Here is a 26983-nt window from a genome sequence, read left to right as displayed (position 1 = left end):
CTCTCGCTACCCTCAATTGTTGGCCAAAAGCAACACCACTTCCTTTAGTATTGCAGAATACTCAAGATGACGGCCAACCAACCGACGCATGATGAAATAATCATCGGTATTGACTTTGGAACGACGTGAGTGCCGTCTTGATAGTCTACCACCTTCTTAGGGCCTAGTAAACACTCGAACTAACAAACAAACTCTCATAGATACTCAGGAATAGCCTGGGCCTACTCCAGAGAACCTGATGAGATCGAGCTCGTCACAAGCTGGGAAGCTGAGCTCAATCATTGCTCAGATGTTGAGAAGGCACCAACTCAGTTGCTTTACAGCACAACAAGTGACACTTCTTGGGGCTATTCGATACCTGTCGACAAAGATGCCATCAAGTGGTTCAAACTTCTCCTCCTCGACGAACAAGATATCTCTACTGAGATGTCCGATTCTTCACAACTTCAACACACCAAAAACCTCCTAAGAGTCTTGGAGAAGGATCCTGTTGATGTCGTCGGGTGCTTCCTACGCAAGATTTGGAATCACGCGATCGATTCCATTCGTCGTAGTGTTGGATTGGAACTGCTGCAAAAGTCGCGATTCCATGTTGTGATCACCCTGCCCGCAATGTGGCCTCCCTATGCACAGCAGCGAATGAAACAGGCTGCCAGAAGCTCCGGCATTCTCGATGCTAGACGCTGTGGCGAGACTACACTTCGTTTCATCTCTGAGCCGGAAGCGGCAGCTCTGGCTACAATCAAGGATCTTTCGAAGAGATCAACCATGAAGGCATGGTTAACAAGCCCTGAAATTTCAGTCCCTCCACTTACACCTCACTAGGTAGGAGACACCATGGTGATTTGCGATGCTGGGGGAGGCACAGTGGTAAGGCATGATGAAAATTTTTGTGCGTAAAGTTCTAATGCAGCAGCAGGATCTGATAAGCTACGTGGTCGAATCTACTGATCCATTCGTGGTCAAAGAATGTGTCAGGGGTGACGGTGAGTTTTTGGTTTGGTGTGTGGTATGGCATGAAGCAGCTAAGAGTATTAGGTGGTCTCTGTGGAGGTGTTTTTCTTGACGAAAACTTCCTGCAGCTCATCAAGAGAAAGGTTACTCCCGAGTCGTGGGGGAAAGTGAGTGTTGCAGAGCAAAGGAAATTTCTCAATGACGGGTGGGAGCATGGTATTAAACCGCAGTTCTCAAACCAGAACAGGACTTGGCTGGTTGATCTGCCAGATAGCTGTGGCGGGCCAACCTCGAACAGAAAGCTCAAACGACGAAAAACACTTGATCTCAGCTCGTGAGTTATTCAAAACTTTGGTTCACTTGGACGTTATGACTGATATGTGCAGGAACGATATCCTGTCCGTCTACACTCCTATTGTCAACAAGATTGAAGCACTCGTTCGTCACCAGACTCAAGCCATTCAGTCGAAGTATGGTCAGAAAGCAACCGTAAGTAGTCCTCGCCAAGTGTTACTCGAACTCGCTTGATACTGACACTACAAAGTATATCATCCTTGTGGGTGGATTTGGTCGCAGCACCTACCTATATAACAGACTACAGTCTGCTTTTGATTCCACTGTTCTACAATCTCGTGGGAACAAACCGTAAGTCACCCCCCCCCCCCCCCCCCCCCCCTAAATATCGGCACAATATTTTCTGAGAATATTAAACAGATGGACTGCCATCTGTCGTGGTGCTGTGGTTCGCGGCATTACTGCTCACGGCCTCTCGGTGGGCCTTGGGGTGCAGATTGGTGCTCGGGTTGCTCGGAAGAGCTATGGCGTCTGCTTCACCGAGAGGTTTGACGAAAAGAAACATCTTCAGCACCACAAGTACTGGAATGAAGAGCGCCAGGAATGGTACGCGAATAACCAAATGAAATGGTTTTTGAAAGAGGTAGGTAAAGGGACCGAATATTTGAGTCAAGCCACTAATCTATCCGACAGGGAGACAACATGTTGACTCAACAGCCAGTCCGGCGAACATACAATCGGTTGTACTCTGGACACATCGGCAAAGTCCGTCAGACAATCTACAGTTGCTCCGAGTTTCCACCTCCTGAGACCTTAGGGTCAACTGTACAGAAGCTGTGCGAGATTGAGTGGACACGCGATATCAATCTCGAGTCACTCCCGACCTACACAAGCCCTCTTGGAAAGGTCTTCCATCAGCTTGATTACGAAATTGAAATGACATGCGAGGACGGAATTGTTGACTTCACTGTCTACTTCAAGGGCAAACGCGTTGGCGCTCACAACGTCGAAGTACAGTTCCGTTGAAAGCTGGCTCAGAGAATTCCAGAGATGGAAGGCAACAAAGCCAGAGTTTCTTGGAAGTCGGAATCTTTCTTCCCATGAAAAGGCGAAGGCCGCGAACCAACTTGACTCTTGTTTGATTTCGTTCATATCCGGGAAAAAGTTGCAAGGGAATGGCAATTTAGGTTTGACTTTAGCCAGGTAAATCACAGGCTTAAACAACTCGAGGTCAATGTTCATACACCATAGTTATGGCGTGACCCATCACGGTATCAGATGGTTTGGCCGCTGAGGCTAAGAGGTAAAAATAAACGGGACACTCTATAGTGGTTTATATTGATATCTGAGCTACTTCGCTTTGGTGCCTTTTGACGTGGAGAACCTTTCCGCCACCTCGTAGCTTGGACAGCAACTTTGCCCTGAGTCTTGAATTTCGTTAGAACGTGGGATGCATTCGCTATGAACACCCATAGTGCCGACCTATGCATCTTCCATTACAACGTCCTCTCGTGTTGCAGTTTCTTCAGCCTGCAGCTCATTGTCCACCTTACTCGCGTCACCATTAACTTTGGGAGTATCTCTGAGGTGTCGATACACTTTTACCATGCAATCCTGTCCTGCGGTCACCATCGTCTCACCGTGGACGTCCACCCAGAAGCACACACCTTTGTGGCCTTCAACCCGTTGCAGGACCGTCTTTGATACAACGTCCCACATAACAATACTGCCATCCTCGCTAGCAGATACAATAAAGGGAGCTCCTTCCAGAACTCCAAAGCAGCCTCCGACTGCAAACTTGTCGTTGATATGGCCTTGGTATGTTTTCTTAACAGTGCCCGAAACATAATCCCATAAGCGAATGCAATTATCTAGATTGAAGGCCAAGACGAAGCGGCCATTAGGGGCAAAGCAAACGTTGGCTACGGCTGGGTTGTCCTCGTGGACAAGAGTGCGTAAGCATTGGCCCGTTGATGTATCCCAAATACGACTGGATGTTTGTCAGTAGCTTTCCAGTAGGAAAGGTCAAGGAGAACATACATTAAACCATCTGTCGAGCAACTCACGACCAGCGTTCCATCTCGACTGAAATCGATTCCACTGACAGGATCACTGTGTGCCGGCAGACTGCGCATAAGTCTTCCCGCACGTACGTCCCACAAGAACACAGCTTCATCGTAGGAGCCACTGGCAAGAATGTTGCCCTTTGGTGAGAATGCCAAGCAATGAATATAGTTGTGGTGACCTTTCAGAGGCGCCATGTCCTGACCAGCTATACTCTTTCGAGTGGTAGTCTTTGGCCGACCTGTAACGCGATCCCATAGTCGAATAGCTTTGTCGTCTGAACCGCTTGCGATGGTGTTGCTATCGGGCGTCCAAGCAAGACAGCTCACTCCAGCCATATGCCCAACAAGTGTGTCCATGTGCTCGCCTGTAGTAGCATCCCAGATCTTCACAGTAGCATCCGCTGACGCAGATGCGATAAAGCGTCCATTAGGTGATATTCGGACTTGTGAGACAGGTTTGGAATGGCCGCGAAGGACAAGATGGGCTTTGTAATTGGGTTTGAAGGGTTCCTGGGGAGTCGGTTGAGCTCCTGGCGGTGAAAGAGAGTCTATCCGTCGGTGGTGGAAAGATGACTGCGATCGAGAGCGTGAACGTGAAGAGCGGGGTGACCGTGTTCGAGATGTTATTCGAGATGGTGAGCGGGAGCGCAGTCGAGAGTCGGACCGTCTGCTAGACATGGACTGCGACCTCAACCGTGATCTCGACCGTGATGTGCGCCGGCTTTCGTAGTTTCTGTTTCTGGCACCATCTTCAGCGGGACTTGGACTAACAGTCCTGCTGTCTCTATGGTTCTCTCGTATCGATAGCTTCCTCGTCGCAGAGTCTCTATGCGATTGGCCTGCATCGCCATTTTCGCCGTCGCGTCGAGGGGAAGAGTTGTTGCTTGACTTGCGACGCTTAACCCGGGGTGAGTCACCAGGACGCTCATCACCGGAGGCCATTATGATAGGGAACTACTGCGGGTTCCTTTGATAATGCTATTCCAAGGGTGGGAGGTAGTCTAGACGAGGCTGAGAGTCTGGCACGCGCTGAATGGAGATTGAAAGCGCGAAGGTGGGGTACGAGGCTGAGAGACTTGATCCAATGAAAATGAATTTGCACAACTTGGGTGTGTGACAAGTTACGAAGGAAGGAGCAATCAGGAAGCCCGACATAAGATTAATCCACCTAAAAATAGTGGTAATCTTACTGTAATCTCATGAAACAGGCAGGCGCATAAAACTATCGAGCCAGGCACAGCATAGTACAGTAGCATCGCATGCATATAAAATTACAATGCCCAGAATTATCAATTATCCCCCTTGAATAGGTTAAAGATGCTCTTGCCATTTTGAGTGAGATGGTGATAGTGACATGTCGTTATTGGCCAGGTCTAGAAGAAGCCACTCCTGAAGATCCGGAAACTACCAGAGTTTGGGGAAATGGAGCCCGCACAAACTTCATTGGTAGAGTGTCCCAAGTCGGGCAATGGAAGAAGCCCTCATCTCCGGGGAACCCAATCAGATAATGGCATGATTTCGGCAGTTGATGTCATTGAAGCATCCGACTGTGAATGCTTCATGACAAGTTCTGGGCTCCTTTTTCCGTAGGATTGAAGGTGGATCCCCGGTTTACTTTGGGGGTTGGTTTCGTGACCCTGAAGGTGACATTTGGCCTATGAAAGGCATCATCAAAGAGAAGACAAGCTTTCACTATAATGGGCTTCTGAGACGCGGACCAGAAGGCGTCCGGTAGTTCAGCCACGGCGTCGACTCTGCGACATGCCGGTGTATTGTCTTCTTTAGCCGTGCAGTGCAAACCCCTTTGCTACCTAACAGAGGTCAAAGAGTGCAGTTCGGTTGCAGCTAACTAGTGACTGTATAGGCAGCTGAGCCGTAGGATCCAACAGATTTGTTAATGGCGGTCAAGAGTTTCAATCACAAACTTTCGGGTGATAGGAGGCAATCTCAATTCCGTTCAGGCTATTGATCGCGTGCAGCGCCGTTTCCGAGAATCGACGATAGCAGCTACAACTTCTCCTTTCTAATTCATGATTCAAATAATGTAGGGGAGTTGTTGGTCTTGCAATAGTGGATTAACCTGGCTTCAGCTTCAATTGATCCAAAAGGAGAATGAATTGTTACAGCTGAGACTAGTGATTCGGAACTAGAACTATCGTGACTTTGTTGCTTATTCCCAGCACTGGGTCTCTTGGATTCCTCTCCCTTGTGTGTCAGTTTCGTAACCTCTTTGTTAATCCATGCCAAAGGAATCAAGACATTCCGCGACCGACGTGATATCTAAGACAATTGTCTCAAGAAAAATCCTGGTCGTTCATTGCTAACCTAGCTGCCAGGTCATGTCATTCCATTGATTCCAAGTTTCTTTTTCGGACAGGAATTACTGCAAGGTACACAACAGTCAAAGCGCCTGCAAAATCGAAGTAATTTCGAAAACGGCGATCGACCAGAAGGGTCTCGGCATCGCGATCTCGACAGGCTATAATGGCTCTTTAGGTCTTGACTACCAGTCGGAATGATTCTTGAAAACGTGTTAGTGAAAGAGGCTTCCTCTTATGGTTCAGCTTGACAAGAATAGGTTAATGTGGCGTAGAGTAATTAGCTGGATATAATCTTGGAACCCCTATCGGCCAGTGGTAGGATCCATTAGTGTTGGTTGTCTTCAGCGCTATAGCTCAGCCGTAAGTTGGTAAGTTACAATAACTGGACCAGATTGGCAACCGTTTGAGCGACGACGGTTATGGCGTTTAAATTTAATTGGTTACCTATGTCTTGAATCAACCGCAACTCCTTTTCTTGATATGTGATAGGTCCTTGAGTCGTGCACATGAGATGTCAGTACGTCGTTCTTTTGCCTAGTAATTGGCTCTTCTGAGCCCAAGACTTATTCAAACCAGGACAAGCAAGATTTGCATTGCTGTTGAATCCAATGCGCACGTCATTGTCGTCCCCTGGGTAGACTTCACCGTTGAACCTCGAAGCGAAGCTTTTCTGATCTTCACAGATTAAATGAGGCGTAGGGGTTCATGTCATTGGTGGATGGAGTCAGAAATCACCTAGATACTTAGGCTCAGTGGCGGTTCTGGTGGAACAAGCATTAAAAAACATCGGCGTATTATGGGAAGCGGAGTTGGCGAGGGTCCTGGTCAGTCCAGCATCGCATTGGCCATGAGGGGATTATTGATCTCGTACCGGCTGGATCTTATTCAATAATCGATGTCATAGTTGTGGTTGTTCTTGGGAGGCGAAATGCGAATTGATTAACTGCTGTTCGAGTAATCTCATATACACGAGACAGCGGGCAGTCATCCTGACTTGACAAGTTCAGGGGTTATATGCCTGCTACTACACGGCCATATTGTGCAGCTGCATATAGGTCGTTCATCTCGAATTAACGACTACTCACTAATTGTCTCACTTGCTGTCTTAATCAAGACACGATGCTAGCGGATCGGGCAGATGGTGCCATAGTACCCGTGATCGCTTCGATTGCTCAATTTCCTTTTGCTTTAGTATCGCAAATGATCGTCGTCGCGGCCCATAGGATGGACTGCTACCACGTTGTGTTCTGTAAATGATAACAAGCCTCTAAGAAAAAGCCGTTGTGCGCCGAGCTCGCCTATTCGATATGCCCATGTCAAGCAGTAAGCAGCCCTATGAGAAAAGAGCCACAGCGGCTACACAAGAGTGGCCTTCCCATGTCATAGCCATATCATTGGGAGAAGCAAAAGCAAACAACGATTTGGTGTGGCATACTATTCAGCCTTTTGGTTCTTCAGGCAACGATTCGCTGACCAAAGGTCATGCTTAAGAGTGATAAGCTAATATCACCGAACGGGCGTCAAATAGGAGCATTAAAAGCTTAGCAGAGCAATAGCCTACGAGCTTATGGGGGAACTTTAACTCGGGCATCCGCAGAGACCTTTCGGTTGCCCCATTAGGTAAAATATCCCAGCGCTGCAGTGGAAATGGGGTCTTTTGTTTACTAGCAATGCATTTTATGGGGGAGTTAATAATAACATCGTGGCTCTGACTTGACTCGGGTGTTTCATCTGCAACTTTATACGGAGCACTGAGGAGCACGTCCAGGTTGTAAAAGCATCTGTCAACCAACATGCATAGGATATCCATACCGCGGGTTCGCACAGAATGGATGTTTCGGACAAGGACACGTTGAATTGTTTGGTTTCTATTCCCAACGTTCCAGCACAGGCATTTGGGACGTTGTGCTGACATACAATGTCGCACCAGAAAAAGTAAATAAGACAAGGGAAAAAAGCACGGATGGTGAATGTTCGAATTCTGCCAAGAGCTGGAACGCAAGACAGCAAGTCAAGAAAGACAATCAACGCATGCACCATAAAGGGTCTCGAGTGCAAACAACAATAGCCAGACCAGACTGTGCTAGACAATAACAGTCATGTCATATCATTCATCTCATCTCGGGGCACCAACGGCGATCAGGCCCGGAGACCGGCTCCCTGCCCCTGAACTTCGAGATCCTTGGAGTTGGGAATCCTAGGTAATCTTGTTAGGTCCAAGAAAAGGTCTCGATGGACATGGGCATGGGTCATGAGTCGCCTAAAGGCCTAGAGATCAGTCAGTCATACTCAGTCAGCGAAGACTAAAAAAGAGCGACCGACAGTAAAGCAGTTGACAGACGCCAAACCGTCAAAGGGCACATACAAAACAGCGGGCTGATTCCTCGCCAAGCAGGGGTTTGCCGAATCGCCGACATGTCCGTCCCCGCGTGTAGCCAATCGATAGAACGTCGCCCACTCGAGTTTAATTACATCTTTGCAGGCGAACCTGGCATGGGGTTTTTGCCTTGCAGATGCTGCAGTGATCCTGGGCTTTCTCGGCCCTCATGGTCCGATCTCTGTTCAAGCGAGCAGGTCCAGCCCACAAGAGGGTCAAGATTCGTAGGCCCGCATAGTGAGTAACTAGCGAGCGATTGATTGATTCATGCCGGGCAATTGGGACGGGAAGGCGGAACAGACGAGACATGATTTAGAGACATGTTTGCTGATACTGGTCCAGATTCGCAAGCCTTCACCGTCACCGGGGGAAACAATCACGTTCATGTGCCAACTGAAAGCGCGAGAGTGTGTGCAATTCATTGGAGGATTCCCCTGGCTAACTGTGCCTTAGCGGATGAACTGCTAACCGTGATCGGTTTAAGCCGGGTCGACCAGCATCACGAACGCTGAAGGAAGGAGCTCGCTTGAAAATTCAGTGCAATGCGTTGAGCATTCTGACTGGCGCGCACCTCAATACCTAGCGACAGGCAGAGAGGCTGAGGTCTGCCCGAGAACTCTCAGGGGTGCATTAACAGCGCTGCCAATTAGCGAGTACTGGTAGTTGGTTCTTCAAGTTCAATGCTTGTGCTTAGGCAGGCATGTCGCGCCGACTTTTGCCCCTGGACTATAGTGTTAGCCGTTGGTTGAGCACGCGCCTTCACCGACCAACAATGTGCTGTGGAGAGGACATGCAATATCGTAGGATCGGGGATCCATTGTTTGACCAGAGTAGGTTTGGGTGAACTGAACTGAACTGAAATGGTGCTGCCCTACTGCAAGGCAAGGCAAGCGCCGACGCAGGAACAGCCAGACGCAGCTAAGACCTGTAAGGCACGGGCTGTGCTTGCAGAGACTTGATGGGTGGTGGGCAAGGTGGGAAGGCACAACTCACATCGAGTGGAGGGTCAACATGGTACCTGCCTTAGCGTCCCCCTTGGCGCTCAATGGTCCCGCAGGGACTGGCCCAAGCTGGCAACTGCTTGGGAGTACGTACCCCTTGACCGCACCCCTCTCACCCTTCTCCCCACCCCCAGTCCCCCTCTGGCATTTATCACAAAAGGCAAGCTTCATCCACTGCTTCTTCTTCTTTTTTCCCTCTCTCCTCACCACCACCTCCAAATCCAGTCACTCTTTTTACGGCTTTCAGCCTACCACACTCTTTTTTATTATACATAATAATTTAGGTTGCTTCACAGCTTCTTAACAACTCGTCCTCCTTTCTTCCAGTACAATTACCATATACCGTAATTCCTAAATCCAGCCTTCAAGATGCAGTTCACCATCTCCGCCGCTGCCCTCATGGCCTTCGCCGCCCAGGCTCTTGCCCAGGTTGCCGACTTCGACCCCGTCCTCACCCCCAGCAACTGGGAGCAGGTCCAGACCGGTGAGACCCTCGAGATCACCTGGCAGGCCAAGCCCAAGTACTCCGGCGAGAAGATCTCCATCTCTCTGATCGGTGGTGCTACCCAGAACACCCAGGTCCCCATCAAGACCATTGCCAGTAAGTAGTCGTGCAGTCAAGAGTATCTCATCATATACTGACCCTTCCACCAGCTGGTGTTGACAACGACGCTGCTTCCTTCTCCTGGAAGATCGACTCTTCCGTCGGCACCAACAACGTCTACGGTCTCGTCCTCAAGCTCGAGAGCAACCCCGAGGTCTTCCAGTACTCTTTCCCCTTCAAGATCGAGGGTGGCAAGGCTGAGGAGAAGCCCACCAAGGCTGAGGAGAAGCCCTCCAAGACCCAGAACGACTACGAGCTCCCCACCGAGGCTCCCAAGCCCACCAAGGAGGTTTACCCCGGCCCTGAGACCACCGTCATTGCTGTTCACGAGACCGTCACCGTCCCTTGCAACACCACCACCGCTGGTTCTCCCACCACCTTCGTCCCCATCGTTAAGACTCACTACCCCGTTCCTCCTCCCGCCCACCAGGCTCCTCCCGCCAACAACGGCACTGCTCCCCACGCTCCCGTCTACACCCACCCTGCCCAGCCTCAGCCTCCTGTTGTTCCTACTCAGCCCGCTGGTCAGCCCCCTGTTTACGGTCAGCCCACCCCTACTCCCGTCCCCGTCTCCGGTGCTGCCCGCTTCGGCGCTCCCGTTGCCGTTGTCGCTGGTCTTGTCATGGCCGCTTTCGCTCTGTAAGCGGAGTCACGCACCATCTTATCTTTGGTTCTAGCGTGGCGTCATGACTTCATGATCGCATTTTTAGAGGGTTTTCTCATTTCTTCTGGGTATGGAGCAGTCTGGGTATATCAAGCCTCTGTTGCGCACATACGTTGGTTCTTTTGTCGGTATCTATGAGATGGAAGGTTTTTCTGGATTTGTTAATGTATTGAGGAAAAAACTATAAAACCCAATTGGGTTATTTGTCTTGATCAAGTTCCTCTGATGTAGCTGCCCCGTGTACCTATGCCGCTACGTCGAATAGACATATGACCCAACTTTTTCGGTTTCCAAGGAATTGCCATCTACTAATGTTATGAATACTAAGATACCCATTCTATCCGCATACTTAACCTTGTCATTTGGATCTTCAGTGATTGTTGTGATGTGTCCGGGAGTAATATTAGGATTGTCATCCGATGAAACCGCCAGTAGTAAACCTTGTATATTGCCTTTGTAACGGCTTCTTTAGCCAATTCTAACGGCTCTGCATTGGTCTTTTTCGGATTCACGGAAATTACGTAGTAAACTTTCTCCGCTTTCGAGGTACTTCCGGGCGTGTTCTTGTCATGCGATGTTTCTCTGCATGTTGATCGCCAGGCTGTTCATCCGTTCAATTTGTCTCGTTTCGTTTCAAATAGATGTCTATCAATCCGATTAATTACCAGACAATTACCCAGGCAAATACACACCACACCCCACCACCACTATAAGCTGAAGCCTTACAGCCCAATGGAATGTTGAAGCATTGCCAATCCGTCATCGTTCGTTTCAACCGTTGCCGGGAGGGGCGCCCTTGGCATGAGCTTGCAGCCTCGTCCCGCCGTGGGCTGGAATGCAGTTGTTGCTTGGGAGTGACTAAAGATAGCTGTTAGGTATTCTTTGGTTTCACCCTGTAGATCAAATACTTGAGACGAAGCCCTTGCTTCGTGGTGTAAGGGCAGATTTGGGTAGCTATTCATGTTGAAGCTGATATGGATATCAAGTAGAGGTCTATGAGATATAGGATAGTTATTGGAGCGATATCTTTGAATGATATCAACTTTTAATTCCGCACTTTCATCGTTACTCCTAACGAACGTCTGCGACATGCAGAGTCTTGATGCAGTTGATTGCGTACACAAGTCTCACATTCGTGTCCCGTTCCACACGGAGGAAACATACAAAAAGCCCGGTTCCCTCATCTTGTGTCACTGCCACTGCGCCTCTTGTCTATCTGTCAAACGCACGCGGCGCTTTTGTGGCGTTTGATCGGCAGGGACAGGTTCGAATTCAATGTCTCATTGCCAACGTCATTTGGCCTGGGCGAAAGAACGCAGAGTATGTCATTGATGATGAGCGTTTGGTGCTTGTGCTCATGTGCTGTTGGTTGCATGGTGGAGGACCTAAGCGCATATTGTTGCGGGCTGTAAAAGCTTGGTAATGAATGTCTTGCATTCAGTTACTTGTTCCGTTTTTAATAATGGCTCTACCGGATACTGAGGGCATGTGGCGACCACTCGTCCAGTCATCCTACCATATGATAGACATTAAGCAAATGGTAACACGCAGGATTCCAAGGACTTTATCATGAACTATTACCCAATTGTATTCATGAAGAAAGAAAAACTCGCATCGTCCTTTGATGCGACGGGATATCCTATTAACCATAACCTGCCCATACAAGACAATGACCAATTCGCGCCTGCTAAACATTTAACCCAACCAATAATTTTGTAAATCACACGTCTATCTCATTTATGTGTTCCCTCTTTCCACTCCATACGCAAACGACCTTTAGTGGCCACCAATCTGGCCCTTGGGCAGTGGAGGAATCCAGCATACAGCCAAGTTAAGTGCGATGGTGATGATTCCGATAACCCAAAAGCCCATGGCGTAGTCGTTACCACCATGCATGAAGCGAAAGACAATCGCGAAAATAACACCACCGATGTTACCACCACCTCCTGTCAGTCCCGACAGGATACCGTTGGCAGAGGGGTGGACGTGAGGCACTAGAGCAAAGTTGGCACCGTTACCAGCCTCGATGAAGATAGCCATAACCACCACAAGGCCAACCATCGTACCGATGTCTCCCCCGTTAGCTTCAGATGGATTGACCTTGCCAATGACAATGAGAAGAGCACCCGTCAGGACTCCGCAGGCGACGATCCAAGCCTTCTTGAGCCAGAGGCTACGTCCAAAGTTGTTGTACAAGATGTCCGCGATAACACCACCCAAAGGTCGGTTCACGAAGTTGAGGAAGCCGAAGATCGCAGCGTAGTTGCTAGCCTTGGTCTGATCGAGATGAGGGAAGTTCTTCTTGAAGTACGAGCTCAGGATAGCGTTGATCGCAAGCTCGCCACCGAATGAACACGCATAGGTCGCAACGTGGAAAATGGTCTGAGGGGAGTACGTAACGGGGAGGGCTTCGCGGAGACTGGGCTTGACAACGATCTCGCCTCGCGCGATTTCCATAGCTTCACTGCGTGAGATGGAGTGTTCGTGGTCACCAACCTTGACATCTCTCTCCTCACCAGGGTTCTTTTCCTCGTCTGAACCCGAGCGGTCGGGTGTACGGATAGGAGTAACATCGCCTGAACTAGAGATACCATGTGCTTCCATGTTCTTTCGGACAAGCTCACTCTGGTCATCCCAGGAACCCATAGGGCTGTCGTCACAGAGGAACAGCATGCCGAGACCGCAGACGATCAAGCAGACCAAGGGAACAACAAATGTGACCCTCCAAGCCTTGGATGGAGTCAGGCCGTGATTAGCAACCAGTGAGTCGAAGACAGCAGGCATGATGAAGTAAGTGCTTCAAAGAGTTAGTCTATGTCTTTACGATCCACTCCACTCTGGAAGCTTCACAGGGTTAGAGGAGTGACTTACATTCCACCACCGGCATTTCCCCATCCACCAGCAAGAGCATTGGCAGTACCAACGACGTTCTTGTCAAAGAACCCGGTGCACCACACCTGACAAGGTACAAATGTAGCTCCTAGAATACCAATGAAGAATCGAGAGACGTATAGACCAGTAGCACTGTTGACAAGTGGTGCAAGACCGATGGGCAGGCAGCCGAGAAGGATCAAGTAAGCGAAGACACGTCGGGGGCCGTATAAGTCGCATAGAGGACCGGTCAAGAATCGAAGGAAGAAAGTAGCCGAGAGTGAAACAATATTGGAGTTTGCAATTTGTGCCGGTGTAAGGTGAAGATCCTCTTTGATAGTGACGGTCAATAGAGGGGGAAAAGTGTACCTTGGTACTTCATCAATATACCACACACCAACATTTGGAATTTTGAAACTTACCAGGCCCAAAATGCAAGCATAAAGCCTAGCCATGAGAAAGAGAACACTCGGCCATACATATTGACAGGGTTGAGCATTGGTACACTTCGTGCTTTTCTACTGATGGGGTTGACCTCAGGGGCCTTCCATAGGTGGGCGATTTGAAAACCCATCGTGAACGGGTTTGTTGATGAACTTGGTAAATCTCAAGCCGGATAATTAGAACCTTCAAGAACAGCGAGAATAGGTTGTGAAGATTGAAAGGGTCTTGATTATCTCCGAGTTGCTTGTTGATGTCTAGCCAGGATATTCTTTCGAACAGGACAACGCTGAGGACATATATATAAATTGTGCTGTATAGTTGGCAAAACGAGATTCGCAAAAGTATCAAATATTGTATCTCCGGTTCTCCTATGATTGTCTTTGCGATATATGGAATCGATAAGAATAAGACAGCTTGGCTATGCTGTATCGTAAGATGGTGAGCGAACGGTGCAGCGACACTCGGAAGCCCGGAGATGCACGATCCAGATTTCTGTGCACGATTCCTCGTTGATCAGATAAGGACAAGACTGATGAAGTAGGCTAAGAGCGGGCCGTTGTATTGCAGTGTTGCAGGGCCTCAGCGGTCGATAAGTTGAAGTCCTCGAAGCGAGCCAACGGATAGACGATCGACCTTGACAGACACTTGGATCTTGCTATATATCTAGAATATTTTCACAAAGATGGTGAGTCCTCTTGAAGTCGCAAGTAATTACGCTGTCTGCCCCTGACAACTCCTGGATGGTCCTTTGGGCGTCAAGGCGCAATCACTCAAGCGAGGGCGAATAGCCAGGTTCCAAATTGAATTAACCGATAGAGATAACGATTTGGACGAATGATATTTATTGACATGTGCTTTTTCTTTCCAGCCCATGTCTCAAATAATGCAAGATTGCAAGTATACGAGTTGGAAGAAGATACGCGTGCTTGTTAGACATGGCGAGATAAGGCCTGCAGGAGCATTATCAGGTTTGAGACGGCCATGTACCGAGACTACTTAACTTGGCCAGAGCCTTAAGTTGTAAGCCAGGGAGCTCACGTCTGTGTCGTCCGATAAGCTGATCGTCTCTGGTCAAATGCCTAACATATCATTGGGTACAGGCCAGGGGTGCCTGGGCGTAACGGCTGCAGCAAGGACGATCAACAAGAGCCGCGATAAGGGACAAGGCTATTGAGATTCCCCGGCCGCTGTCAAGTGGCTTGTTCCAGGGGCCTGGTTGGCGCTCAGAAGGGTGGGAGATAAGGCCGTGGTGGTATTTAGAGTGCTGAAATGTGAATCTCCGCGGAGTAAAGGTGTGGCGGGGTAGGGTCATATATATACCACTTAGCAGTTCAAGCTTCAGCGATAAAGGGAGATAGACCCTGGAAACGACGGAGATAAGGATCTTTTCGAACGTTGTTATTTCTGAATTGGAAAGCCGAGGATTGAACCAGATACGGCAATGCGCTAGGGAATTATCCTATCTTGTTGCGGGCGTTGTAAGCTGGCGGTGTCTTGTCAATATTGACCCTAGTCTTTGGCTATTATAAAGCCTCCAACTGTCGCGAACAAAGTTGCACTTGTTAGCGACTTAGCATAGTATATATATGCTATGTCGTCACTCGAAATGCCTCCATCGTCAGGGGCATGAGGAAAGAGTAGCATAGCAGATCGGGATCGCTCTTCTCGGTGAGCAATCCTTGGATACATAATAAGCACTTGCTTGCGCCCGTTGATCCTGTTGCTCGGACTCTTTGGAATGTTCAGCGCAATATGAAATAAGGCTTGAAATCGTCCAGGTCGAGGACTAGCAAAAGCCATACAGCCACTGGGCGTGGTTGGGTAACCACTGAGAACACTGGGAAGCAGTATTTGAGTTTAATACCTCCCGGGATCTGACCCTGGAAGAGATCCGAGCCGCCCGCTTGGACGTGTCAGAACCAACATTGCCCTTGGCGAAATTTGAGTGTTGCTGGAATATAAAGACGTCAAGGTTGGCACCAAGATATGGATGGATGGATGGATGCGAAGATGTGACAATGCTTTCCACTTATTGCTTGTCACTCTGAAAAGTGGCGTAATAATAGGCAAGTGGAACTAGGCGCTTTAACCACGCGCCGAAATCGGCAAGAGGAATGAGGCTAGAAGGATGGAACAAATGCTGGGCTTTGGGGAATCTTGATAGTTTCCTTTTTGAGCCTAGTATTTCGTATCTCATATCGCATGCCTTTGCTCTTCCTATTAGTCGATATATAAGTCGTCGCTGGGAGCTGAGATCTTATTTACAACTTAATCTTGGATAAAGTCGTGATTCCCCATGGAGCAATGTTTTGAGGGATTCACAGATCAACCAGGGTAGCCATAGCGCTAAACTATATGAAGTAAGAGGGGCATTCAAAACTCTGTCTTCTGAGTGGAGGAATGAAGGGTCGGGCCTATGAATTTTTTTGCGCAAACATTTTTTTCTTGAAGAATGCCCCTCCATGGGCCCCCGACGAGTCACTAACAGTTTTGTTTTCTTTGGTGGGGGAAACATTTAACTTGCAATTGTTGTTCTTCTTTCTCCTTAAATCTCCAGGTTTTGGTCAAAGTTGAATCAAACCAAAGTCCCCCCAATCTCTCAAAAAGGTGAGTCTCTCTCTCCTCTCCCACATGTCTTTGTCTTAGCCTCCTCATCACGTGCCCCCAGCTTTTGCTGTGACGGCATCGTATCCCCTCACTCCAAAAAATGCTGGTAGTACGGCTCATAGCCAAAATTATGTGGGGTTGCTCTCGGTGTGTCTTCACCTTGTTAGACTCATGAGAGAAGAAAGAGAGAAGAGACAGAGATATCAATCGATCAATTTGAAGAAATACATGTGACTAACCATGAGATCTCAGATAAATACCTGCCTTCGCAGTCTGAGTCTAAACTTGAGAACCTTTGCAATGGCTTCCTCAAACGTCCCCAAGACCTGCAAGGTCATCACCGCTGAGACCATCGCCAAGGGCTTCCTTGGTGAGGTCAAGGACACATTGGCTAAGATCCAAGGCGAAAACCCATTCACACCTACACTGGCTGCTTTCCTCGCCAATGGTGACCCTGCTGCTGTTAAGTACGCTGAGTGGTCCAAGAAGACATGTGAAGAGAAGTGAGATATTCCTCTGTGTAGCTTGAATATCGCTCTGTCTATCGGGTGATGGCTACCCCCTGGCCTGGCGCTAATGTATGCCATAGCGGCTTCAACTTTGACCTCCGAACCGTGGATAAGGAGCTCCTCGAGGAGGAGATCATGAAGGCCAATGAAGATGAGGATGTCGACGGCATGATCGTCTACTATCCCATCTTCCCCAACAACCCTTCCCACGACAAGTACATCCAGGAGTCTGTCGATCTCGGCAAGGATGTCGAGGGTCTTCGACACCAGCACATCCACAACATGTACCACAACATTCGCTTCATTGACCCTCCTGAGAACCGCAAGAAGTCCATCCTTCCTTGCACTCCTCTCGCTGTAGTCAAGATCCTAGAGTACCTGCAGATCTACAACCCCATCCTGGCTTCTGGCAACCGACTCTTCGGCAAGACCATCACCGTCATCAACCGATCTGAGGTCAACGGCCGACCTCTTGCTGCTCTGCTCGCCAACGACGGAGCCACCGTCTACTCCGTGGATGTCACCGGTGTCCAGGTTTTTACCCGAGGAGAGGGTATCAAGAAGGCCCGCCACCTCGTCGCGGACAAGGAGGGCTGGAAGCTGGAGGACTGCCTTCCCCTCAGTGATGTTGTCATTGGAGGTGTCCCCGTTGAGTCTTTCAAGGTTCCTACCGAGCTTATCCGCGACGGTGCCGTCTGCATCAACTTCTCCTCTTACAGAAACTTTGACGGCCCCGCCATCAAGGAAAAGGCCTCCATCTACGTGCCATCCGTCGGCAAGGTCACCATTGCTATTCTGTTGCGAAACCTGGTTGTAAGTGCCACTCACCCACCATACGACAAGCCGTGTGATACTAACCTGTCAGCGCCTCATTGCCAACCGACCCTCCAAGGACCAGTCACAGAAGAATGTCGAGGCCCGAGCTGAGGCTTTCGCCGACGACTAAATGCTTTTCGCATATGCGAGAAAAGAAAAGACTTTGGAGAGGAAGGTTACGATTGCTTTGAACTAGATTACGGAAAGAAAAACACACAGGGATACACTTTTGCGAAAAGGAAAAATGCATTTTGTTTAGGAGTTGCTATAGATGGGATATATCTAAAAATGGGATGACGGCATGACTGGAAAAAGAAATGTTTCGCCACAAGATCTTATGAGATGTGACAAGCCAACCCTTATTCAAGCTTTGCGAAAAAGCTGTGGAATATTGGATGCGTGAGCAGCTGATGGCTTGGCAACCAAGCCTTGGATTTGGTCTCGGGCTGATCTGTTCCAATACATAGGTCAGGGCTCGATCTGGGCTTTCTTTTGTCGTAGCATTTCGCGGCGTCTTTTATTGAAACGCGAAGTGCTTTTCGCGGGCGTTGGCTCGAGATCGGATGTTTGCTGAGATATGACAGCCGTGCTACGTTACTACTATTTACACAGCATCTCTTGTAAGCCGCCATATTTGTAATTGCTTCTTGCATCACAAGTAGAGATTGTTGTTCATTTTAACCAGTTTCGAAAGCATTATGCTATTGGTAAAGATGAAACTGGTATTCTTTCAGCTTGGAAGTTTGATTAAGCTGTTCTTTCAACAATCTAGAAGCTTTCCTAAAGGGGTATATCCCAGCAATGGAAGCGAGCGCCGAACGGTCAGTTGAATTGGCGCCCCTTTCTCTGACCTAGCAGGCCTATTTATTGCGTCCAGTCATTGCGGCGGTTCTTGGTGGTCCGTACTATGGTACTACATGGTAATCCCGGTCTATAACACGTAGGGAAAGGAAATTGCTTGGTGCAACATATTGATCAGCCTAGTTTATCCATAGTACCGGAGAATGCAACCTAATTGGAGAAGAATCGTACTTTTAGTGACGGATATTAATGCCATGTACCATTGCAGATGTTGTCTCGTATTGGATCCCTTCTTCAGGAGAATAGCAGAACGACAAGCAGGTAGTCTACGTGGACCTACTATCTGTACTAGTACATGTGCAGTATCCATAGAGGGACAGACTACGCAGACTCTTCTCTTGCGGATCACCGCAGATCTTTGCACGACTCTGTTTCTACAGTACAACTAAGATGTATTGAACCTGACGTCCATTCATCCATCGCCGTTTCCATTTACGCGCGGCGCCATACACCATTGTTTCAATCTTTTACTGGCTAGCCTATCGATCACCACCAATCAAAGACTCGGGACAGCGCTGAAAGGAAAAAACAAAGTGCCCCAAATCGACAGCAAACAGGGCAGAGTCCCCCCATGTTTCCCCATTCTGCTAACGGCCCAGGCGCCAGTCCACTCAAAGTCCAGCGAATGCTCCAGCTCAGACCTCAGGTCGGTTAGTGCAGGTACTGGTACGGTACTGTACCTATAGACCTAAGTTCTGTAGGTCGAATCCAAAACTGGGCGCCGACGCCAGAGATTGAAAAGTCCATTCCAAGACCGTTGCCAACCTTTTCCTTGGAAGCTGACTGAAAACCTAAAGCTGCATAATTGCGCCAGGATCCAACGGCTTTCTTCAATGTCTTAACACCCATCTTATGATACTATATTCCGGGCCTCTTATGGTGTTGTTATTTAAGATCTGTGGAGAAGAACTGCATAGAGGTCTGAGAGTCAAGGCCGAGCTCAATTAAAAGGGTACGTACCCACGTGCAGTTCATTCCAATAAGGGAACCCCAACGTCCATCGCCATCATTCTTTCCGTCCATCCATTCAATCAATTGCCTTTTCCGCTTTGGATGCTCTCCCTCGCTCCTTCTCAAGGCGGTTCTTTGAGTTGGACATGCCTAATTGGTCCATTGTTATTGTCTTTGGCTAACTGCGCCTTTGCGAATAGAACCTCACCTTCCCTTTGTTCTCTACTTCATAATACGTCCTACCGACTACCTGCTTAATTCACCCCTCGTCTAATCATTCGCTCCTTACTCGACTGCTTTCCTTCCCTCCTTTGTCCGATCGACATACCATCGCGATTGCCAACTGCCGCTCTAATTTTCTTGCGCCACGCTACTGCTTTTCAACTGGCAGAGAGTCTTGACCAGCAAGTCATCGTCTCTAAAACCATCGAATCACGATCCTGCGCATCCCTTCAGAAACAAGAATCACAATAAGCCTCCTGCAAGCTAGCTCGCGTGCGCAGCCGAGTTGAGACGAACGATACGACGTTGGGGCCTGTCTGGGCGCCGTGTCCTAAAAACCTGACAATCGCTTAGCTTCAAGCGCGCTACAAGACGAGACGAAACGAAACAAGACAAGACATAATCCTGTCAACTGAACACTGGGCATACCAGACATCAATCCTCTCCTTGTGTTCGGCCACACCTACTGCGAAAATCATGGCGGCGCAAACCATTCCTAATTACAGTCGCGATATTCGCCATGGCAAGTCGAGCTCCGGTTCTTCGTCCAACTATGGGCCAGTCCCTGGATCACCTACTCTCACAAATCCTGACATGATCTTACCCGATAATGACTGGGATATCTCTCTCGACGAGCCGTCGCAGTCACACATCCCGATATGGAACAATATTCAACCCGCCGACATGCGATTTCATCTCCCTAATTCGCAGAACCAATTCATCGCTGGACCGATTTCTCCTGCGACTCCTATCATATATGGAAACGGGACTATGCTGTCTGATATTGGCGAGGTGACAGAAGTAGAGAGCGTTGTGGGAAAAGGGGGACGGCGCGGCTCGGCGCAGTTGTCTGTTTACAGTAATGAAGATCATGTACTGGGTTCCTCGCCAACTGCGGGCGCATCACGCATCAAGTCAAGGTCGCAAATACAGAAACGCGAAAGGAAATCCTCGCTCGACTCTAATAGTACGATAACGTCGCAGGGTCGTGGTCGGCAATTTGGTGATTTTGACGATGCTGTCAGTGTCGATGATGTCAATTTTCAGGGCGATGATGAAGAGAGCATGGCTTCGTCCTATGTTGAGGGGACCGCTGCGCGGGAGCCTCAGACTGTGCGCGTGCCTCGTATCCAGGATATCTCCATCCAGCGCCATTCATCCAGTTCTCTTAGCGATAGAGCCGAACAGATTCTGGCAAATGCCAAGCAAAGATTAACAGTAGGTTTTAATTATGGAATCTGATGTGCGTTACTGACAAATCCACAGACAATGGAAGGGAACCTCTCGAGGGCAAGGAGTTCTCTCTATACTCCTATGTCCGATGGCTCGACACCTTCTCCTCCAATTGCGCGCCCCGTCACATCGTTACGAGAGTCCACCGCCGGCTTAGGGTCAGGACAAACCCATTCCAGGGACACCAGTGAAAACGGATTCCATAATGCGCTTGCGAGTCCAAGTTTTCCGCAACGATCTGCTAGTGCCTTGGGGGCCGCTGGGGGCTACCGTCAACCGCTGACTTCTTCGAGAAGTGCAGATGCTTTGGGAATTGGCTATGGAGCTCCTCAGAGAAGTCCTATGGGCGCTCTTGATCCTATGATGGAAGCTCTGAGCGAAGACGAAGGCGGTATGCCAGGGGATAGTCGACGCAGTTCCCGTCTTTACAACCAACTTAGCCCAGGTTTTGGCTCCATGACAGATACGGAAATTCCCAGGTCCGCATCTGTTGCTCAAGTACGGGATCTCAAGCACCAAATGAAAGATTTGAGAGGGAAAATTTCCAGTCTTAAGGAGCAGGCCAGAGCCGATAGCCTGAAGCGACGAAGTTTGCAGAGTCTCAGAACACCCAGCCCCTTCACGCATGCAAGATGGGATCAAGGATTCCCAGAATCTCGAAAATCGCAAGAAAGCACTCCTGATGCACTTTCCTGGCAGGCTCCATGGAGTCGGAATGCTTCTAACGAGAAGCTTGATACTCAAAAGTCACCCAAGCCGGATATGAATGATGTCTCGGAGTTGGAAAGAGCTAAGACAGCAGATATCGAGTATCAAGATGCTCGCGACACCTTTGAGGTAGCGGGTGAAGCAGTGGTGGACGAGACGAAGGTGTCCCCTCCGTTGAACGGAGAACTTGATCTTCAAAACGAATCTCAGGCGCAGGAAAACGACGACACGATTGACGATGGCGAAACGTGGGAGGGAGATTTAGAACAGAGCGATGAGGAAGTGAAGCAAGAGCTCCAGTACAATCAACAAGCTGGATACGACGATCAGTTGGAGGACGATGACGACGAGTTTGTGGATTTCGAGAGCGAAAGCGGCGAATCGTCATACCACGATGCATTTCAAAATCCTGTATCCCACGAGGACCGCGAAGACGCTTTCGACTATGAGCACTTCTTCCTTCATTCAGCTATGGGGTCAATGAGCCAGCGGAGACGAGAGAGCTGGAGCAGCGTGAGCAGTGTTAGCTCAGGCGATTCTGTCGAGACAACTCGCGGGCCTGTCCCCACTCCTGCTCCTGCCCCCGACTCCGATTCTGACCATGAACGAAGGCCGAGTGTCGAGTCTATGGCGTCCTTCAATACGTTTGCTACAGCTACCGAGGGTCGCTCAAGCCGCAACTCAGACTTCGAGGATGTGACGGAGGCCGTCGTCGACGTACAAGAGAATGCGAATGGGCCTACAAGTACAAAACGAACAACCTTTGGAGGCTTCCAGTTTCCTCAGGGAAGGGCCAGCTCGAGGGCCAATTCTGTCGATATACAGCAATCGCAGCCCCGGCGTAACACTGTGGTACATCGCCCTGCCAGTAGTGCAGCTAGCTACGCACGACATCGCCCTTCAATGTCGTCGTTCGGATCCACGGGGACGAACCGAAGTTTTCCACTTGTGGACAAATCCAAGACGACCAACGGGATCCTGACACCTAACAGTAGCACTCCTGGGGGGTCGCCTGACTCGGAGCTTAAGCAGATATCTGCGAGTCTCATGAACGAAGCCGCTACCTTAGGCGGCATCGAGACTGGGCATCTGTCAGGGGATGCGTCACCCATGCAAGGGTTAGACAAAGAGAGCCAGATACTGGTAGAGAGACTTGTGGCCAGTCTTGGAAAATGTGTGCTCGGGTTGACAGAGTCGTCCAGTGCTGGTTCAGAGGCACGTATGTATCGCAGGAGGATGGACGCTGCGCGACGCATACTCGAGGGACTTGATGAGTGAAGACGATTTCTCTGACGTTTATACTTGGAAGATGGTGCAAAAGATGTGGCATTTCTGTTACTGTTACAAGGTATTGGCGCTTTGCATGGTGGGGGATGGAGGATTGGGATTGGGGATATTACATATCACAGATGATGATGATGCTCTGGTTTAGAGCAGGTGGCGTTAAGGCCTGTCTTGGATCAGACCAGGTCAATGTTCGATACCCGTCAAGTCTAGCGATTTTCTTTCTATTTTGTAAATATTTTAGCTTAGAAGGCTCGCAAATCTAGTGCCAAGCCTCCTACATTAACATACAACTACTCGCTTTACAGACTTTCAGACTAGGTTCACTTATATCCGCTCGGCCAGCTTGCGTGCTTTGGATGATGGTCCGTGCAGGGACCCTTCGCTTAATGGACAATGGACGTTTTGCATGTGATAGAACTGCAATCTCTGCGAAGTATCAACGAAAGTTATGATCGTGCTGAGGGAAAATCAAGTGAATGATGTATGAGCTCTTCGACTGTAAAGGAGACATAAAATTCAACATTATTTCTCAGTCGTCAGTGGCAAGAGTTGATGATAATGCATCTAGTTCATTGTTTGTCAGGGATGCTTTGTAATTAATGGATACAAAGGACCAATTAACAGGTCCTTCTTTGATCAAAACTTCGCAGACTCTTTCACCCGTGCATAGCATCAAAAGCAAGTTTCAAAATAAATTACACGTTACTTTATGTAACTCCAGCCTAAAAATCAAAACAAAGGGGTATCTAATTTGGTCCTGCTCACCTTACCCATCGTAGACCGCAACTTCACTTTTAAGACTACCCTGCAACGTTAGCTCAGAAAAGCCACGAAAACAAACATTTCCCCCACCATCAACCTCAACCTACAACCCTAACACTGAAGACTATCATCAACGACCACTCCCAAAAATGCCATCCGTTGAACCACCGAATATGGCGACACACCTACTTACGGCCCTACTGCCCCCAGAGCTCGCCGATTCTGTCCAGAAACACATTCTCCACCCTAGCTCACCAGTCCAGATCGTCGCGCGCAACGTCCTCGTCCAAGCGCAGAACCTTCTTGACACTGTTGCGCCTATCCTTGAACCCATATTCGATCGCGTCATGATTCTACTCGCAGAAAACCAAGGCCTCGTTGGTGTTATTGCGTCGCTGGTGGTACTTGCCACTGTTGTTATCATCCTCAACTGGATCCGTCGTCTGCTTATGTGGTGGACACGCATGGCGATGCGCATTGTGACATGGGCTTTCTTGTTTGCGATAGCAGCTTGGATTTACGAGCGCGGAGTTTTCGAAAGCGCTAGGGATATGACCGTCATGGGCGCTAAGATCGTGGGATATCTGACTGTCATCAAAGACGTTTGGCTGCAAGAGTATGACCGCTACGAGGCACAGCAGGGCATGGCTGGAACAAGAGGACATGCCTCTGGACGATCCAGATAAAAATCTCTTTGATAAGATGCGTGCAGCCTGCAGCCATTTAGCGATCACCGTTAGGCACACGATACGACACTATTTGGATACCCCAATGACATGGAATACGACAAAGAAACACGAAAACCGAATATCAATAGCATCAATCACTACAGCACAATTACTACCCGGGCATTGTTATCTCATCACGTCACGAAAAAGTTGGAAAATTGGGGACAGGTTAAGGTGGAAAACTGAGAGACAAGGGCACATCATATCTAAGCTCTGTTCAGCCTCAGATTATGGAAAGCAACCAGTAACGCCGGCGCTATGCAATAGTACTATCAAGATACCACATATTTCCTTTTCTTCACATGTTCATTTTCTCGTAAAACCCAGTCTAATCGTCGTAGTTTTCGTATTCCTCGTCGCCAGGCTCCTTGGGGTCTTGTGCCTCATGGAACTGTATGCAGTCATCAATGTGACTTAGAATAGCACCCACACTGTCCTCGTTGGTCACATCCAGTTTGAGGTAGTTGATCATGCTGAAACTTTCGATCAAGCCAGCCACTGCGCGGTTCAATCGTCTGAAACTGGCGCCCTTCATAACCTGTTCCTTCTCGTCGGGTGCTTTTGATTCGTCGTCTTCGGCTTCGGGACCCTCGGTAACACGGCGTGCACGCTCGATAGGATCGTCGTCAAGTAGGCCTACATCGGGGGTGAGGAAGCGCTTGAGATCCTTCTTCTTGACCTGACCCTTGACGAGATCCATCTTGGACAGGATGTTAATGTGTGGCACCTCAAGCATAAGCATGGCACTCATGGCACTGAGGGTACCCGAGAAGAACTTTGCGCGGTCAACGACAAATGTGGCTTCGAGGAGATAAACTGCGGCCATGCGAACATCGAGAGAACCAGGCTGCGACAGGAATTTGACCAGAGCTGGCAGAATAGGAACGTGGGTATATAACTCGATCTGTCCAGGCATGTCGATAATGATGAGATACTCCTCGGTCAGGCCGTCGAGAGCTTCTGTCAACCAGTCGAGATTCTCCATGAGAAACTCGAAGCAGTAGATAAGACCACCGTTAGGCCCGAGGCCAACCTCTTCCATAGCATCTTTGAGAGAGATGAGTTCCTTTATGTCGAGATCGGGTTCATGTTCAAAAGTCTCGGCGGCAGGGTCGAGGTTGATGTAAAAGGCGGAACGGCGGTTGAGGTTGAGATGGGTGATGAGGGCGGCGCAAAAAGTAGACTAGACGTGACACGAATACGAGGTCAGTTGAGGCGCTTGAATGAACGTTGGGGATATTGTGACCCAAGCACGCGATTCAAGGCGACATGGTGGAAGTAATATTGCAGAAAAAAAGAATAGGCGGTATGGCATCCCAGAACAATAAGCGAAATACAATGTAGGCATACTGAGTCAATATGAAATGACATGTTTACATACCTTGCCCGCGCCCGCAGGGCCCATAACCATAGCACCGAACTTGCTCATATTGAAGAGGTGGTGATGTATGCGATTTGGTGTTTTGTTTCTTCAGGTCAAGTCAAGTCAAATTGACAAGGGAGGGGACAAAATGCGATTAGATACAGTGCCGTCAGTAGCTGCGAGCTTCGAGGACGTCAGGGTATCAGAAAAAAGCACAGGAGATGAAATAACTTGGTCACTTTACGCGAGTTCTAATCGGCCCTTAGGTCAATTATTTCTGTCACCCTAAATCTTGGAGGACAATTCTTCTGCTACCCAGTAGCAGGGTCAACGCTAGCTGCAGACGAGTTTCTAAGCAGCTCCACTTTGAAGGGACGGGTCCAGGTAGTGTAGGAACAAAAATCAACATCGGGTTAATGATGTGTGTATGTATGTACAGAGTACTGTATGCAGATTTGGATAGATAGCCTAGGTTAAACCGGTTATCGATGAGAGGCACATATCTTCTACATGTGGTGATGGTGACGAGCTTTTTCAAAATGGCGAAATCTTTTTGGCACGGTCTGACGTTCTGGAATGGTGGGGTAAAAGTTCGGATAGATTAGGTAGCAGTTTTTTCTTTCTTTTTTTCTTTCTTTTTTTCTTCCTTCCTTCCCTCTATTTTCTCTCGTAAGTTTTTCTTTTTTGCCCCTCCTCTGTCGGACGACAGAAAAAAAAAAAAGTTGTTTCTCATGGATGCCTTTCATCGTGCCTCAATTTGGTGTAGCTTTCTTCGGCCCCGCCATGTACCAACTTTACTATCATGCCCAGACTCGGGCTATCATGATGACTGCTAAGTCAGGTATCTTCACCCACTCAACACTACCTAGTATTCTATCTTCTCCAGATGCGGTGCACGTGTTTGTCAATCAGTCAGGGAATTGGTCAAGGATTATTTTAGCAAGGCTTGAGGCTGATAGGTTCGGCAACTTTTGACCCATTGTTCCTTCCACCGGATTGTCCCAAGTCAGACGAGGGGATAGACAATAGGAAGCGGGGGAAACGAGTACGAAACTACGAGTAAGGAGCACCTACCTTGATTGAACCGCAAGGAAAGTTGCTTGGGATACAGTACGGGTTGAATAGCGGCAGGTGCGATGGCGCAATACGGCTGCAAATTTCGGCTTCCGAAGGAGGTGCCTTTTCTACCCAGCCAAGTGTCATTTACCCCTCCAACCCGCAGGGTATCGACCACCGAAAGCCTTCCCTCAACGATAAGATGTGTACCTGAGCTTCACGCTAACCCCTCATACTAAACTAAAGTACACCCTTATGATTCGGGGGTCTTGAAGATCCAAGAC

General features: G+C 48.9%; 8 protein-coding genes across 8 annotated transcripts; 5 read left to right on the top strand and 3 right to left on the bottom strand.

Annotated features, from left to right (window-relative positions):
- Positions 1 to 66: 66 nt before the first annotated feature.
- Positions 67 to 2582, top strand: B0J16DRAFT_390884 (uncharacterized protein; the record flags this gene model as incomplete). Its single annotated transcript, XM_046131904.1, has 9 exons — positions 67 to 125; positions 201 to 774; positions 826 to 870; positions 920 to 986; positions 1039 to 1288; positions 1341 to 1443; positions 1499 to 1599; positions 1669 to 1891; positions 1942 to 2582. 9 exons carry the CDS (start codon positions 67 to 69, stop codon positions 2272 to 2274), a joined length of 1755 nt encoding a protein of 584 aa, XP_045988654.1. The 3' UTR covers positions 2275 to 2582.
- B0J16DRAFT_327232 (WD40-repeat-containing domain protein) lies at positions 2562 to 4422 on the bottom strand. The gene is made up of 2 exons (XM_046126080.1): positions 3289 to 4422; positions 2562 to 3238 (listed from the first exon to the last, which is right to left on the bottom strand). The coding sequence occupies exons 1-2, from the start codon at positions 4254 to 4256 to the stop codon at positions 2731 to 2733; spliced, it is 1476 nt and encodes a 491-aa protein (XP_045988653.1). The 5' UTR covers positions 4257 to 4422; the 3' UTR covers positions 2562 to 2730.
- A 4796-nt stretch (positions 4423 to 9218) lies between these two features.
- B0J16DRAFT_327231 (Ser-Thr-rich glycosyl-phosphatidyl-inositol-anchored membrane family-domain-containing protein) lies at positions 9219 to 10639 on the top strand. The gene is made up of 2 exons (XM_046126079.1): positions 9219 to 9614; positions 9668 to 10639. The coding sequence occupies exons 1-2, from the start codon at positions 9383 to 9385 to the stop codon at positions 10258 to 10260; spliced, it is 825 nt and encodes a 274-aa protein (XP_045988652.1). The 5' UTR covers positions 9219 to 9382; the 3' UTR covers positions 10261 to 10639.
- Positions 10640 to 11955: 1316 nt separating this feature from the next.
- Positions 11956 to 14016, bottom strand: B0J16DRAFT_11089 (major facilitator superfamily domain-containing protein). Its single transcript, XM_046121438.1, has 3 exons — positions 13575 to 14016; positions 13153 to 13521; positions 11956 to 13078 (listed from the first exon to the last, which is right to left on the bottom strand). Exons 1-3 carry the CDS (start codon positions 13724 to 13726, stop codon positions 12058 to 12060), a joined length of 1542 nt encoding a protein of 513 aa, XP_045988651.1. The 5' UTR covers positions 13727 to 14016; the 3' UTR covers positions 11956 to 12057.
- Positions 14017 to 16276: 2260 nt separating this feature from the next.
- On the top strand, positions 16277 to 17773 carry B0J16DRAFT_11108 (uncharacterized protein). Its single transcript, XM_046121445.1, has 3 exons — positions 16277 to 16706; positions 16793 to 17525; positions 17578 to 17773. Exons 1-3 carry the CDS (start codon positions 16444 to 16446, stop codon positions 17656 to 17658), a joined length of 1077 nt encoding a protein of 358 aa, XP_045988650.1. The 5' UTR covers positions 16277 to 16443; the 3' UTR covers positions 17659 to 17773.
- Positions 17774 to 19819: 2046 nt separating this feature from the next.
- B0J16DRAFT_11073 (uncharacterized protein) lies at positions 19820 to 23107 on the top strand. Its single transcript, XM_046121434.1, has 2 exons — positions 19820 to 20780; positions 20829 to 23107. Exons 1-2 carry the CDS (start codon positions 20040 to 20042, stop codon positions 22779 to 22781), a joined length of 2694 nt encoding a protein of 897 aa, XP_045988649.1. The 5' UTR covers positions 19820 to 20039; the 3' UTR covers positions 22782 to 23107.
- A 255-nt stretch (positions 23108 to 23362) lies between these two features.
- Positions 23363 to 24566, top strand: B0J16DRAFT_327224 (uncharacterized protein). Its single transcript, XM_046126078.1, has one exon. It carries the CDS (start codon positions 23702 to 23704, stop codon positions 24236 to 24238), a length of 537 nt encoding a protein of 178 aa, XP_045988648.1. The 5' UTR covers positions 23363 to 23701; the 3' UTR covers positions 24239 to 24566.
- B0J16DRAFT_327222 (GPN-loop GTPase) lies at positions 24567 to 25782 on the bottom strand. The gene is made up of 2 exons (XM_046126077.1): positions 25662 to 25782; positions 24567 to 25463 (listed from the first exon to the last, which is right to left on the bottom strand). The coding sequence occupies exons 1-2, from the start codon at positions 25707 to 25709 to the stop codon at positions 24609 to 24611; spliced, it is 903 nt and encodes a 300-aa protein (XP_045988647.1). The 5' UTR covers positions 25710 to 25782; the 3' UTR covers positions 24567 to 24608.
- Between the last annotated feature and the right edge of the window lie 1201 nt (positions 25783 to 26983).

The sequence above is a fragment of the Fusarium flagelliforme genome (genome assembly GCF_020744385.1).
Source record: "Fusarium flagelliforme strain FIESC 12 MPI-CAGE-AA-0113 chromosome Unknown B0J16scaffold_1, whole genome shotgun sequence".
NCBI classification, from domain to species: Eukaryota; Fungi; Ascomycota; class Sordariomycetes; order Hypocreales; family Nectriaceae; genus Fusarium; species Fusarium flagelliforme.
This window is presented reverse-complemented; position numbering and strand designations above follow the sequence as displayed.